General features: G+C 58.3%; 1 protein-coding gene across 1 annotated transcript in view; it reads right to left on the bottom strand.

The window, feature by feature from the left end:
* Positions 1-3,965: 3,965 nt before the first annotated feature.
* The window catches only part of CLPTM1 (CLPTM1 regulator of GABA type A receptor forward trafficking), a 30,927-nt gene continuing 19,746 nt past the window's right edge, over positions 3,966-15,146 (bottom strand). The window contains exons 6-14 of the mRNA XM_037058216.1: positions 10,840-10,925; positions 10,084-10,204; positions 9,281-9,525; positions 8,514-8,607; positions 6,482-6,672; positions 6,118-6,213; positions 5,656-5,791; positions 4,904-5,071; positions 3,966-4,679 (exon numbers count right to left, since the gene is read on the bottom strand). Coding sequence (XP_036914111.1) covers positions 4,411-4,679; positions 4,904-5,071; positions 5,656-5,791; positions 6,118-6,213; positions 6,482-6,672; positions 8,514-8,607; positions 9,281-9,525; positions 10,084-10,204; positions 10,840-10,925 — 1,406 coding nt within the window. The 3' untranslated portion in view covers positions 3,966-4,410. The remainder of the gene's footprint in view (positions 4,680-4,903; positions 5,072-5,655; positions 5,792-6,117; positions 6,214-6,481; positions 6,673-8,513; positions 8,608-9,280; positions 9,526-10,083; positions 10,205-10,839; positions 10,926-15,146) is intronic.

The raw sequence follows: 15,146 nt of genomic DNA, 5'->3' as shown, positions 1-15,146 counted from the left end.
TCCCAGGTCTGCCAGCGGGGCTTGAACCTGTTGTTTTTCTGGCTGGAAGGGACGCTTTGGAATCAGGTTGCCAGGGCTCTACAACTGTCATTGATAATGATCTTTGGGAAACCTCCGTGGTTTCTCTATGCCTCCTTTCCATCTACTGTAAATTGGGAGTGACGATGCTTAAACGTTTAAAGATAGACTTTCAGCTCTAAGAATTGCTTGTTTTGTTCTTTCTGTATCCTTAGTGCCAGGAACAGCGTCTGGAACACTGAAGGTACCCAATGAAAGTTTATTGAATGAATGGATGGCTCTTCTATTCCTCCCCACAACCCCTTCCAGTTTCCTGATAACCCAGAGCACTTATAGCTCCAAGGCTCAGTCAGGCAGTGTGGGAATGATGACAGTGTTGCCCCACTGTACAAGAGAGCCGTGTGCCTGACCCTTGAGCAAAGTGCCTACCTGGGAGCCTCACAAAAGCTTTACCTCACACTCTCATCAAGGGCCTGTGATGTAGTAAGGATTCTTGCAGAAAGGAGGCTGTGGTTCAAGGAGGGGGCAGCCATTTGGTTAGATCATAGTACTAAAGCCTCCGGTCCTTCAGAATGACTGGGTGCCACTAGGTTCCAACTCGGGCGTCAGGCGCCCTGACCAGTGTGTGCTGTCTGCACATGTACAATCTAGGGTTCCTCTCACCTCCGTGGCCCACACTCAGTGACTCATGATCAGATGTACACCCACTGAGCACCTGCTGTGTCCCAGAGCCTGCACTAGGACACAGCCCTCACCAAGGCAGGCCCAGCACCTTCAGGTGATGTGGGTATAAGCTCAAGTTGGTGCGCTGCTAGCCAATATCAAGCAATCTTTTTTAGAACTGCAAAGGGCCAGAAAGCAAATGTGCTACACTTTGGGCTTTGAGGGCCAGTCTTATACTCCACCATACAACCAAAGCTGCCAGACAGCATAGAAATAATGAGTATGGCTGTGTTCCAACAAATTATGGGTATTAAAGTTTGAATTTTGTATCATTTTCATGTGATGTGCAATATTCTTCGTGCTTTTTTAAACATTTAAAGATTACACAAAAGCTGGAAAAGGCTGGATACAAGGGCATTGCAAGAGAGGTTATGATTGAGGGTCCAGAATCAGAGTGCCTGGGTTCAAATCCTAGGTCTCCCACCTACCGGCTGTGTGACCTTAGGCAACTGACCTCACCACTCTGAGCCTGGTGTGTAAAATGGGTGTAACAGGGTGGGTGGAGGACTATATAAGAAACTAGTAACAGTTGGCCCTTGTATACAGCTCTTAAATGTGCCAGGCACCGTCCTAAGACTTTCGTGTTCTAAATGCTTGTGTCACATTACTTTGCGAGACTTTGGACAAAGTTCTTAATTCCTCTGGGTTTTCCCATTGGCTCTTGTGGACATCTGACTTACACACAGTTATTGTTCCACACAGGGTCACGGTGCCAGGCATTGCTCCAAAAGCTGGGGGCACAGCAAGGGACACAAAAGACCATTTCAGTGCTCTCCCATCATGGCACTGAAATCCAAGGGAGGGAGACAAATGGGAAATGGATAAGCGAGTACATGTCTGATTGTGGTGGAGTATTACAGAATAAAGCACAATATACAAATTGAATTTGGGGGGTACTACTTGGGTTAGGAGTTGAGGGAGGGTCTGGGATGACATCTGAGCAAAGAGCTGAAACAGTCAAGGATTCATGGGAACAGTACTCGAGACACAGGGAACAGCAAGTGCAAAGGCCCTGAGGCGGGAACATGCATGGCATGTTCGAGGAACAGCAAGGAGGCTGGAGTGGAGACAACTGGGGGAGTGGTGGAGGTGAGGACATCAATATTAAAACAGTTAATTAATGAAATAAACTGCATACAACACTTAAAAGACTAGAGGCGGGCTCACAAGGAGCAGGAGCCCACCTGATTAGCCTCTGCCCCTTGCAAATGCCAGGCCTCACAACTGGTTTGGGCACGTGAAAGGGCATGTCAGAAATCCTTAGTGCTCAGGACTTCCGCCTGCTGAACTAAGCCCCTTCAGGGCAGACCGGGGGCTGTCTTGGTCCCTGACATGTACACAGAACCCCCCAGCTCAGGGCAACATCCAGAAGAGGGGCTCAGGGAGCACATGCCAACAGATTACGTCTCTTCACCAGTGTGGATGTGGGCCCCATCAAGGCCCACATTTCTGGACGTGTGTGTGTCTGTGCAAGTCAGGACTGTGCATGCACTCAGCAAATGTTTCTCCAGCACCTTTCTCCACACCCATGCCTAGGACATGGAAGTGACCAAGACAGTCCTATCTCTCTCCTCACAGGGTTCAGTCCAGTAGAGAAGGACCTGTCCCCAGTGATGACCCACAGTGAGCAGGGCAGGGATGTGGGAGCCCAAGGAGTTGGGGGTGGTAGTGCTGAGGGAGTGGTCAGGGAGGGCTTCCTGGAGGAGACATTGGCTCTGCAACCTGGAGGATGCACAGGGTGAGGTAAAAAGCACTTTGTGCCCGGGAAGTGTCCCAGGTAAGGAAAGAGCAGTCTACAGCCGGATGAGATCACAGCAAATTAAAGCAAGAGAGACAGAATTATAGGGGTTAAGAAGTCCCCTCTCCCCAAGGTCTGGATCACCAATTAGGCCTGGGTTCTTGTCCCAAGGGTGCTGGGGAGGCATGGTTGGTTCTGAATAGGGGATGGGAAAGGTCATGTTTCTGTTTCAGAAGGTTCTCTGGCTACTGGATGGAGAGCGAGTGGGAGGGGCAGGACGTCAGGGAGAAGGCTGTGTGGGACCCTAGGAGGCAAGAAGGATCCTGGACCAGGTGGTCTCAGTGGAAGTAAAGAGGTGAGACCCTTGAGCATTTGTGGGGTAGAGCTGATGGGCTTTGCCAAAGGCTGGGGTGTGCAGCTGTGGGGGGAGGAGCCAGGGAAGATGAGGCCAGTGATTCAGGTGGCCTGAGAGCCCCCATGCTCTGGGCTCTGTGGAGCCATGCTGTGGAGCCTGGGTTTCCCCCTAGGGCACCAGGAGCCCTGGAGTAGTGCAGAGCGTGGAAGGGAGCAAAGCCGGCCAAGGCTGCCTGAGGGGTGGAAGAACCTGCAGCACTCTGTGTGTGCGTGGGCACCTGCACACGTGGGGCTGAGTGCATCAGCACTTGCCAGGGCCTCATGGACCCCCCTGCCTGCCTGGCTCTCCAGGGTGGGTAGCAGGCGAAGCTTCAGGGAACAGGGAACAGGCCATGGTCCTTAGCAAGAGGCCTCCCCTCCCTGCTGTGTCGATGACACCACCCCCTCAATCTATCAATCTGGGAATTTGGATTCCAACCCGCCCGAGAGCAGGGGCACCTAGAGTCCTCAGTCTCCTCACCTATAAAGGGGCAAATAGTCCCAGAAGCTGGTGCGCATGAGCCATGCACTAAGCTTTTCTGGGTCCTTGGCGATGATAGTCCTGGGGACACAGGTGACACCCAACAGCTCTAAGCACTAGAGCTGGGCACCCCTGGGAGTGAGTGTGCACTCACTCCTGCGGCGGCCCCGGGAGGCAAGCTCAAAAGTCAGGACCAGGGAGGTCACCTGTCCAGGGTCCCAGGACTGCCAAATGAGGAAGCCTGGTGAAAAAATGGATTGGGCGGTGGGTGTCTGCTCACGGGGCAAGCCTGGGGTCCTGCCCCACCTGTCAGCATGAGGCTCAGACGCAGTAAGTGGACTCAGGCAAGGCGCCAAGCCTCAGCTGGCCAGACACAGCCTCAGGGGTCAGAGCACAGTGCAGCAACATCACAGCCAGCAGCTCCCCCATCTGTGAAATGGGGACAGTTATGGAAGGCTCACCAGAGGGCTGCTGGGAGGGGGAGCAGGGTGGGAAGGGGCCTGGCCCAGCATCGTGTCCTGCGCCCTGCAGGTCTCCTTCCCAGACCTGGGAGACCCACCCACACCTGCTCTCTGAGGTGTCAGAGGAAGGAAGGCGCGAGGAGGGGGGTTGTTGAGTTTAAGTTAAACACCCACATGAATTTATTAAATCCAGACTGTGTTAAAGGGCGGCGTCTGGGAGGAAGGGCTGGTCAGGGATGCGGGACAAGACGATGGATGGCTGTGGGCGTCCCACAGAGGGCCCTGGCCTCTCCCCGGCCCGGCCCACCCCTCAGCAGTGCCGTGTCGGCTTCACCGTGATTCCCAATGGTGCTGGGCTGGCGGGGCAAGATGGCTAGAACACAGGAACAGACAGACAGACAGCGCCTCCACAAACCACGTGCCCTGACCGGCCCCAACCCCCACACCACACACTGGGCCCTGGCCCAAGGGGGTGCCTCCCGCTGCCCCGGCCCAATCTGTCCAGGGAAAGGGCAACAGGGAGGGAGGCGAGGGGACCAGGTCGGCAGGGGAGGTGGTCACCAGGAGCCAGAGTGGACGGTGAGGACCAGGAACAGTTAATCCCTTTTCTTGTCCTCTGCTGGCTTTGGAGGGATGTCCTGGGGCTCGGTGGTGGTGGAACTTGCCCCCTGGGTGGACTGGGCAGGCAGGGGCGTAGAGGCCTCCTGCCCAGCGGCAGCGGTGGTCACGGCAGGGGCGGGAGTGGGTGGGGGTGGGAGGGCCCCCGCTGCCGTCGGGGCCTCGCCACTCATGCCAAACTCGTTCACCCGCGTGGGGTCGACACGGTAGATCCACCGTTGGTAGAGGTAGATGAAGAAGACCACATCTACAGGTGAGGTGAGGAGAGCAGTGTGAGGGGAAGGGGCCCAACTGGCCCACCATCAGGCGGGGGTGGGGAGGTCCTGCAGAGGTGGGTCAAGCCCCCTCGGGCTGACCCCCAGCCCAGGAACAGGACACCTCCCTCAGCCCAGAGCCCCAAGTCCTGCCTGTGCCTGCCCGGCTCCAGCGGGAGCCGCCCGCCCACCCGGCTGCCCGCCTGCTGCGCCTCACCGTCCCGCAGGCAGCCGATCCGGTACATAACGGGCATCTTGATCACAAAGGCGAAGAGGTCATCGATGAAGGTGTTGAGGGCCTTGTAGGTGAGCATGCGCCAGGGCAGGTGAGCCACAGACTTGAGCTTGTAGTTGATGAAGAGCTGGGGTGTCATGGTGATGAAGCCTGTGGTGGTGGTGAGGGGACAGCCATGAGCAGAGAGGGGTGTCCCGATCCTTGACCTCTGACCTCACTTCCTGCCTCCCCCTCACTCACTCTACTCCAGCCACAATGGCCTCCTTGCTGCCTCCAACCCCCCAGGTACGGCCCACTCGAGGGCCTTTGGGCGGCTCCCTCCTTTGGCATCTTTTGCACCTGTTTATATACATCATCTCCGCGGGCAAGCCTCCTGACCACCAACTAACGTGCACCTCTCACCTCGACCCGTTCCCAGGACCCATCACAGGCTGCTTGTTTACTGTGTGGGTCCCCTGAGGATGAAGACTTAAAAGGGCCGTCCTCTCCAGGAAGCCCTCCCTGATCCCCAGACCGGACCAACTGTCCCTTCAAGGCTACCCATGCACCACCCCTGCCCACCCTGGGTTGTCCCTGTCTGGGGACAAGTCTGCCCCCAACACTGGCCCCTGAGTACTGCGAGGGCCGGGCCAGGGCAGCCCGACGGGATCACTGCTGAGTCCCCAGCACGGCCCAGCTCAGTCTGCTGAGCGCCTGCCCAAACCAGGTGTGAAGGGCGGCGCAGGCCTGCTCACCGAAGGTCAGCAGGAAGCCGTAGAGCATGCTGAGCACCCAGGAGTACCAGCCCTTGTGCTCCAGGTACAGAAGGCTGTAGACGGCGTAGCAGCCCAGGAGTGGGAAGAGGATCCACGACAGGTACCTAAACGCCATCTGTAAGGCACCGGGGGTTGGGGGTGGTGGTGGGGGGGTGGTGGTTAGGACCCAGCCCCTCGGGCCCCACCCAGCACCCCTGATCCCTGTCCTGACCCACCCACACCTGGTCTGGCAGGCCAGCCTAGGGGAATTTCCAGGTGGCCTGGGAACTCTGGATTCAGACAGGAACTACACATGGCAAGTAGGTAACACTGGAGGGTGTGCCAGGCCATGGAGCACGGGCCTGTCAGCCCACAGACAGATGCCTTGTCACCCGCCCCTGTCCCCCACGAGTGTGCAGTGCCTGGAAACCCTCCCTGCGGCCCATCGTGGGGGATACTCACGTCATCATACACTTTGGTTGAGGACTCAACATACGTGGACTTGTCTTTGAAGGTTGGGCGGGGAAAGAATCCTGCCACCCTGTGCTCCCGGTCCAGCTGCAGACAGGGAGGGGGGCCACGGTCAGCTGCAGGGCTGGCTCCCCTCACCCCCCATGTCTGTTCCAGACCCTGCCCCTCCCCACTGTTCCCAGTTCCCCTGCCCCACATGTGACCCGAAAAATCCCCTGGTGTGAAAATCCCCTTGGTCCTAGGAGTGCAGCAGGCGCTGGGAAACACCCAGGGGCCGGCTCCAGAGCCTGCCCGACTAGACAGGCCCCCTCCCAACCCCTGGCAGCCCCACAACAGCACAGCCGCCCAGCCTTACCCGGACATCCATGACCTTGGTGATCTTCCAGAGGTCAATGAGGACCCCGATGAACACGCTGACCTGGACCACAAAGTTGGTCTCGTTGTCTAGGATGTAGAGGAGGACCACGAAAGACTGGAAGACGCCGAAGAAGACAGAGCGCACAGACAGGCCCTCCAGGGACTGTCGGCTGTTCCAGAACTGGATGTCTGTGTATAGGAGTGGGGAGCCACAAGCTGAGCTGAGGCCTTCCTGCGGCTCTCAGGGGTCCCTCCTTCCTCAGACCCAGGCTAGGTGCTGGGTCCCCCAAGGGGTACGGGTGCACACGACCCCCCTCCAACCCATAAGGAGCCTCTGCTTCTCGGGAGCTACCTAGAGCACTGCAGGCAGAACCTCTGCCGTCTTCACATCTGACATCCCTCTCTGCGTGGAGTCCCTTGACTGGTGACAGTAACTGCTGCCACATCCCACGTGCTCACCATGCACCAAGTGCTGCTAAGGGCTGGTCAGAGTGCTGCTAAGGGCCTCGCAGCCTGGCCTGGAAGAATCTGGCTGGAAGCTGGGTTTTGGGGACACCAGACCTGGGCCATCCACCCTGGGGCCAAGCTGCCTCTCTTGGTTGGGAGGACCTGGGACACGCACTTCAAAACCAACCCCTCTGGCCCACTGCCCCGAGGCCGTGAGGGAAGCGGCCAGCAGACGCCTGGGGTACACACGAGAACCCGGGGCTCTGGCCTCTAACTGGAGCCCCTGTTTCTAACCCAGCCCACAGGGCCCAGGTCAGCCCCCTCTGAGCCCTGGGCTCCCTGTCAGCACCATCTGACTCTGCCGGGGTGGAGTGTTGAATACCTGCAGCCACAGGAGGCCGCCCACTGTGCAGCCTGGACTGCAGTCACGCACGGCCAGCTTTGCACTCGGGGAGTGAGGCTGTGAGCCCTGGCAGTCAGCCCACCCCCGGCTCTGGTTCTGATTCCGGAGCTCCAGCACACCTGGCAGGCCCCCCCCCAACCCCATCCGACCCTGAGATTTAAAGGGGATATTCACAGAAGCCTCCCCAATCCCGACCAGGGAGAATGGGTCTGCAGATGGGAGTCTAGTGGGGGCAAGGAGATCCAAGTTCTGCTCCAACCAGGGAGGCAGCAAGCATGAAGTGTAAAGCCGGGCTCACCCGGGGCCCACAGCCCAGCTCTGTGACCGCCCTTCGGTGAGCGGGCAAGTGACCGCCTGCTCTGTGCCTTCATATATCATCAGGAAAGGAGGGACCCCAGCTGATGCAGCTCATGGTCAGCAGAAGTGTTTGTGAGCCCGCACCTGCACAGGCCCCGGCCAATGGACTCCCTACCAGCGCTCGGCACTTCCCATTCCATTTCGATGGTACAACCTTCTAGAATGAAACTTTTAATCACGCAATGCTGTCTTAAGGCAGGACCAAGGAGACGCAAGGGGGTGCGAGAGCCAGCTGCCTGAATCCCAACCCTGGCTCTGCTCATCAGAGCTGGGTGACTGAACCTCCCGGAGCCTCCGCTTCCTCAATAAGCCTGGAGGTGATGGAAGGCTTCCTTGCGGGGCTGTGGCTGCGAGGACTCAACGAGTTCACCAGTGAGGGCACTGGGCCGGGCCCCTCACCCCCCAACCACCACTACTACTGTTGACCTTTGGAATGTAGGGGCCTTCTGGGGACCTGGCTGTCACCTTCCCACCGGTGCGCCCTGTCCACTCAGCCCTGAGGAGGCCTTTCCCAGCAGGCAGCCTGCTGGGCAGGGTCATGGGCGCAGCTCTGGGGCTTCCCTGCTCCAGGCCTTGGAGTTCCCCGGCCCGGCCCCTCCCCAAGCACCACGCCCGGTGGACGGGAGTTTCTGGGCTGGGAGTTTTGGGGTCATCATCCTCGCCAGTGCACCAGGCCTTGGAGAGTGGGACTGAGAGACCCCCAGTAGGGAGAGAACCTATGGGGAATGAGGGAAAAGAGGGGGGAAGGCCCTATCCCCCCTCAGGCACCCTCCTACCCTCAGCCCTCCACAGCCTCTCACAGGCCCCAAGGTCCCACCCCTACCGTTCTTGAAGGCCAGGAACTCAAAGACACTGTGGACAATGGACACGATGATGGTGAGTGCCAGCAGGTAGGGGTTGGTCTCCAGGAGGGCAACCTGGGGGGGGCAGGGGGAGACCCCTGTGAGCACTGCCATGGCCTCTCTGTGGGGCTGATCGATGCAGCGCCTCAATGAGCCAACCCCCTTTCCTCTTGGACCCCCAGAAGAACCTGCTTACACACCTGGCCCCAGCGCTGCCCAGAGTGGGAGAGTGCATGCTGGCCAGAGATGGACAGGTGGGCACGGAGGGGTGGCTGAGTGATACAGAGGGAGATGGTGGGAGACAGGGACACTGCAACAGGGAGAGAGGCAGGGTGACAGGGAGATGGAGTGACAACCCCAGGCAGGCAGCATGGAGTCTCAGCATCACAGACACAGGCAGAGAAAGATGGGGACACCAGGGGATCCTCCAGGACACGGTGCCAGTGAGCAGACATCAGGTCAGAGCCCACAGTTGGGGAGAAATTGGCCATGGAGCAGGGCAGGGAGGCCCGGACCTGGAGAGCCTGGCCAAGGTCACACAACGGCTGTGATAGGAGGGTGACAGGCGCCTCGGAATGGGGGCTCCCGTGTCAGCCAGGGCTGCAGGAGGGGAGGGCTCCTGGGAGGTTGTGAAACTGGTCAGGGCAGCACTGGCCGGAGGTCCCCAGGCCACCAGCCTGGCCCACTTCCCCTTCCCCAGCCCAGGAGGGTGCTGGGAAACCCCCACCCCCACCCCACCTCACCTTACCTTCACCGAGTCCTGCTCCTCGTCTGATTGCTCGTACAGCTCATCACCCAGGAAGTTCCAGGGCGACTTGGTGCTCTGGGCGGCATAGAGCTGCCAGCGCCAGAGTGAGAGTGGGCAGAAGGACACGCGGAGCGGCAGGGTGGCCAGGCTCTCGTTGATTGGGTAGTAGTCCTTCTGCAGGTTCCAGTAGTCGTTGAAGTAGATGATGGGGTAGTAGTCACCGCTCACGGCGTCAAACTTCACGTCTACAGGCACACGCCAGAGACACTGCTCAGCCTGGGCTGGAGCCACAGGCACCCGCTCAGCTAGGGAGAGCCCCTAGGCCCTCCAGGACCAGGCGGAAAATTCAGATGGGCCCCGACAGAGACTGGAGGATGGGACATTTAGTGGCTGTGCCACAAGGCTGAAGGGCCATCTGGTCTCAGCAAAGGGATAGGGCTGGGCAGGCCCCAGAGAAGGGGGCAACTTTGGCTCAGCTCCAGCCCACAGCAGCCCCAAGGGTGAGCACGTATCAGGGTTTTATCAAAGAGGTCAAGAACCTGGGTTTTTTAAGCAATGATGTCCCAATTTCAAGTCAGCAGCTGACGCACATTTTTTTGGAAACAGCTCACGGGCTGCAGGGGCCTTGTCTGCAGACTGGCTTAGAAACACTGGGTGGTCAGTGCTAGGGTCACCAGGGGGGGTGCAAGGAAGAAAGGGGCGTATCTAGGGAGGGCTGGGGCAGGGTGGGAGGCTAGGTAGATGGAGACCCAGGAGACAAGGACAAAGCCTGGTCAGGAGCCCCGGGGAGCTGGGGGCCTCACACTGGTCCAGGGGCGGAGGCACGCTGCCCTTCACCCACGGCGTGTGGTCATCCACGATGTTGATGGTGATGTTGGGGTGCCAGTGGGAGATCACCTCTACGGGTCCATAGTCCTCGGCCCTCTGGGGGGAGACGGGGGTGATGGAGCTCGGAGACACCTGCTCCCTTTCTTCCTGAGGGCTCCCGAGACCATCATGACAGCGATCGCTGACTGGGGGCGCACTCTGACCACCCCCACACCACCCTCTATAGACCCCACAGCTCTGCACCCCCAGCCGCCTGACAGAGCGGAAAACTCAAGCCGAAAGGGGGGCCCACGTGCAGCCTCCACACTCCCGACCGCCTGCCGGGGACCGCCAAGCAGGAAAGGAAGGTCCTTGGCACCCAGCACGGCTGACGTCCCGGTGCCCCCTGCCTGCCCACAGTTCCTACTGGAGACTCGTCATCGGTCCCTGCTCTGCCTGCTCGGTGTGAGCCCTGCCCTGTCATTTCCTGGCTTTGACACTTTAGGCAGGTCTCCCCACCTGAAAACGGGAAGAGTGAAGGACCCACCCTCCCCCGGAATCCTCCCACTGCCTGAGAGGTAGCCCTGCTTCCCAACCCCATGTCCAAAGAGGGAAACTGAGGTCAGAGAGGTGACAAGACCTGACGGAGCCCCCGCAGTGGCTCGGGGGTGGTGACGGGTGAGAGCCACACAGGCTGGCGCTGGGCCGTGAACAGCCCGCCGCCCCCAGGGCCCGAGAGCTCTGCTCTTTACCTTGATCATCTCTGGGTCAGCTTCTGTCTCTCCTGTCAACAGGTTCTTAGTCTTCTGGAACCGCCGGCGCTTGTACTTGTTGATCACTGTGCAGGGGCGGCAGAGAGCGGGCCGATGGGCGGTCCCCCAGGCCCCAGGCCCCTGCCCACCCAGAGCTGCTCACTGGCTCCCCAACTCCCACTGCCGCACTCTCCAGCTCGTGGGAACAGCGACCAGCAAGCCCGAGCTGCCCTCTCAGATCCCATCCGGTCCTGCTTCCCCCATCTTCACAGCGACACCAGCATCTACCAGGTGACGCAAGGCCAAAATATGGAGTCTTCTTCCTGCTCCTCAACCTGCTGCGTCGGTTCCATCCTGCCTGTTCTGGGGACGCACCCCCCCACCCCCGCACATGCCTCCAATCCAACTACCACTCCCCCTCCAGGGCCCCATACTGAGCCAGCCATGGTGTCCCCTCCTGGATGACTGCAGCCACCTCCTTGCTGGCCTCCCATGACCTTCTCTCTGCAGGGTGGCCAGCAGTTCTTCTAAACGGAGTGTCTGATCTTGTTTTCCCGCCACTTTAAACCCCAGACGGCTTCTGCCGCCCGAACAGGGCGCCTTCAATGCTCACAAGCCCCATGGAAGTCTTGGCCCTCACCTGCCTCTCTTCTCTCACATGCATCAGCCCAGGGCCTCTGGTCACACTGCTCTTTCCCCCTGACACAGGTCCACCATGGCTGGGATCTCCTGGCTGGCTCCTCCCCCATCAAGTGCCTGGTTAAGTGCCCATCTCCCACAGGGCTTCCCTCTGCACCCACACAAGGAGGCTAGCTAGTCACGCTCCTCCCCATTTCTATTTTCCTTCCCAATGCCAACACTGCCCCCGATTCTCGTGCCCACTCGTTTATTTGCTGTCTGCCCCCTCAGCCTGTCTGTGAACCCCAGGAGGGGAGAGGCCCCTGGTGAGTGCCCCGTGACAACTAGGGATTCGTGAGCACACACGGGCGAGCTGCAGACAGTTCCGGAGAAGGCCCAGAACCACTGGTGTGAGAAATGCTCTGGGGCTGTGAATCCCCAGCCAGGAGGAGAAGCCTCACTTCCTCTTGCAGGGGCCAGGTTGACCACGGGCCCTCTACCACCCTGCCCTGAGCCCTGCCGAGACTTGCCAGGAGGAAGGAGCTGGTGCTTGCTTGTGTCTGATCTCCGCACCCCCACCCTGCTTGGGTACTTTTCAGCTCTCCCCTATGCTGGGAAAAAATGCAGCCTGCCCCTGTTGTGACTTCTCCATCCCGCCCCTGGGAGCCAAGGAGAGATGGGAAAGGGCGCTGGCCAAGCGCACGAGCCCTGGAGTCACTCACGTCCTAGCTGTCGTCACTCCCCCGGCCTCGGTCCCTCCTCTGGAGAGTGGGGACAAAAGCCCCACCCCTTCTTGGCAGGAGCACTGTGAAGTGGCTCTCTTCTCTACAGAGCCCAGCCAGGCAGAGTGTCCCTGCATGTCACATACACACGAACCACAGGGCCCAGATCCTTCCTTCCCACTCAGAACTAGAGCTTCAGGCATCTGGATACTACACACGATCTCACGTTCAAAAACATTTCCTGGAACGGACTCAGGGTTTCGGCCCGGGGCCTGCAGCTCGTACTGATAACACAGACATCACACCATTGCCTCTATCATTACCAAAGCATTTGAGACTCTGTCCCCAGGTCCAGGGGGAGCAGTGAACACCTGGGGGTGGGCATCCCAAAGAACAAATTCCAGAGGGACATGCTCCGCCGCTGTTCCACACCCGGGAGAGGCCATCCAGGGGAGGGAGGGGCCGTGCCCTGCCGGGCCCCAGGGGCCCTGGGGGAGGAGGCACAGGAGAGAGGCTTTGGCTCAGGTGGACAACACTCTACAGCCTGGTAGCACCCAGATGGGATGATAATGCAAAACAGACCTGGCTTCTATGGGGAGGAAAGAGCCCCCTTTTCTCGGAGTTCAAGCTCCTAGAAGTGCAGCAGCCACACAAGGCCCCGGGGCTGACCAAACGGCGGTGCGCTGCGCGTGCGACACACACCGACCCTGAGACTCGGCGCAGAGGAAGAACAAGAATGTAAGAGAATCCCAGTGATTTTCATACTGATTATGTGTTGAAACGACAGTATGTCACTCAGTACAATTATTACTAACGGTAACTTTAGAGTTTGTTTTCTAACGTGGCCACTATAAGTCAGAATGACACAGTGGCTGGCACTGTGTCTCTGGGGACAGTGCTGCTCTGGTGTCCCGAGTGCTGGCCCCGTGGGAGGAGCCGTCCTGCTCCCACACTCTCACCCTTCATCCTGGACATAGGTGGCCAGCCCCCAGTCCCTGTTTCAAGGGGTCCCAGCTATGCAGCAAGGTTGGGCGCTGCTGGTGGGCTTCCCAGGTCCACTGGCGGCAGGCTACTTCGCAGCCCACACTGACAACCGTCCCTGTGACTGAGTTCCCCTCACCACACGGAGACAAGGATCTTGTCCTCCAAAGGCAAAACCACAAAAAAGACTGGCCTCAGTGAGGGCCGATGGGACACAAGTGAGCGGCCACCCACCTGGGTCATGTTCAAGGCAACCTCTGAGGTGTCAGGCATGTCTACCCCAGGGCCCTGAGGAATCCCACTTGCAGAACTGGACCTGTCCTTAGGGACAGCCCCTGCAGGCCACACCCCCTCAGCTCACCTCTGCCCGCATCTCCGAAAGGAAGGCAGCAGGCAGAACATCCAAAGAGCACATTCCGGACTCGCTCACCTAAAACAGAGCTCAGCACCCAAGTGCACTGAGCCGCCGGCCTGTTGTGCAGTGCAGTGTAGATAGTAACAAAACAAGGTCATCCTCCGGGATGTTCATTTTTAACTTTTTTTTTTAATAATTTTTTTATTTAATTCTTGTTCAAGTACAGCTTTCTGTCTTATATTCCCAACCCTGCCCACCCCCCCATTTTTAATTTTTTTTAAAAAAGATTTTATGTTTATTTTTAGAGAGGGGAAGGGAAGAAGAGGGAGGAACATCAATGTGTGGTTGCCTCTCACGCGCCCCGCACCGGGGACCTGGCCCACAGCCCAGGCATGTGCCCTGACTGGGAATCGAACCAGCGACCCTCAGCTTCGCAGGCCAACACTCAGTCCACTGAGCCACACCAGCCAGGGCTCTTTTTAAACTTTTTAAATCACGTGTTTATTTGGCTTATTTTTTAAATATAGAAATTATAAAAATACATCACATCCAGACAGTCCAATCATGACCTGGAGTGGCTCCCAGTTTCGCCGACAGCCAGTGGTACTTCCGTAATAACAATGACATCACTGGGCGTGGAGGTGGGGGTGGCGCATGCTGATATGGGTCAGTGACAAGGGCCACACCTCAGTGGGTCCGGTTAACATTAGAACCTAGTCACGGAATAATCTCTCCACCACTGACATCTTTCCTCGAATTTCAATGATCCTTCCATTGTTCCCCAAAAGCCTTTCTTCTCTCTCCAGTTCCACTGGTTGTAAGACCTCAACCTAAACCAACCTAACTTCCGGAGAAGGAAAACCAAAGCGTGATCAAGGTTAAGTGCACAAAATTTAGAGCCTGGCACTCTAGAAGCACAAGTGATTTCATCACCCGCTGCCCTAAAGCTTTGTTCCTCCTCCAAGGCGATTCTCCATTCACTTCCTTCCCCAGTACGGGCGAGCTCCTTGGCTTCTGAGGCCTCTGTGGCCTAGCTCACAGCTCCGAGGGATGCGGCCTGGGGGCGGAGGACACACGATGACAAGGCCTGCTCTGACACAGGCGCTAAGCCGAGTCCCCGGAACACTGCCCTGTGCTTGCCTGGTCCTTTCTGCCTAACGTTGCTACAAGTCTTTCTGACTCTGTGCTGCGCCATCGCGGGGTGGGGGGAGCTGCTTCACGTCGGGAGCTCGTGACTTTCTCCCCTCTGAAGTTACTTCTCGTGTTCCCCACAAACGGGGACTGCACCACAGAGCGGGGAGTCAGACTGTGAGACTTCACCCACTGCAAGTTTCTCAGCAGTGCATTTTATCAAATCTTTTTATTTTATTTATTAATTTTTGAGCGAGGGGAAAGCAGGGAGAGAAACATCTGACATATGAGAGACACACCGATTTGTTGCCTCTCGCACACCCCCAACCAGGGATCCCTGGCCGGCAGCCCAGGCATGTGCCCTGACTGGGACTCGAACAGGCGGCATTTCAGTTCACAGGCCAGCACTCAATCCACCGAGCCATGACAGCCGGGGGCAACTGTTATTAAATCTTTACACTTCTCTTCAGCTTCACTCACATCTTTCTCAAGGGGAGCCA

The sequence above is a fragment of the Sturnira hondurensis genome, unplaced genomic scaffold (assembly GCF_014824575.4).
Source record: "Sturnira hondurensis isolate 20B ecotype Veracruz unplaced genomic scaffold, ASM1482457v3 Scaffold0001020, whole genome shotgun sequence".
In the NCBI taxonomy this organism is placed as follows: Eukaryota; Metazoa; Chordata; class Mammalia; order Chiroptera; family Phyllostomidae; genus Sturnira; species Sturnira hondurensis.
This window is presented reverse-complemented; position numbering and strand designations above follow the sequence as displayed.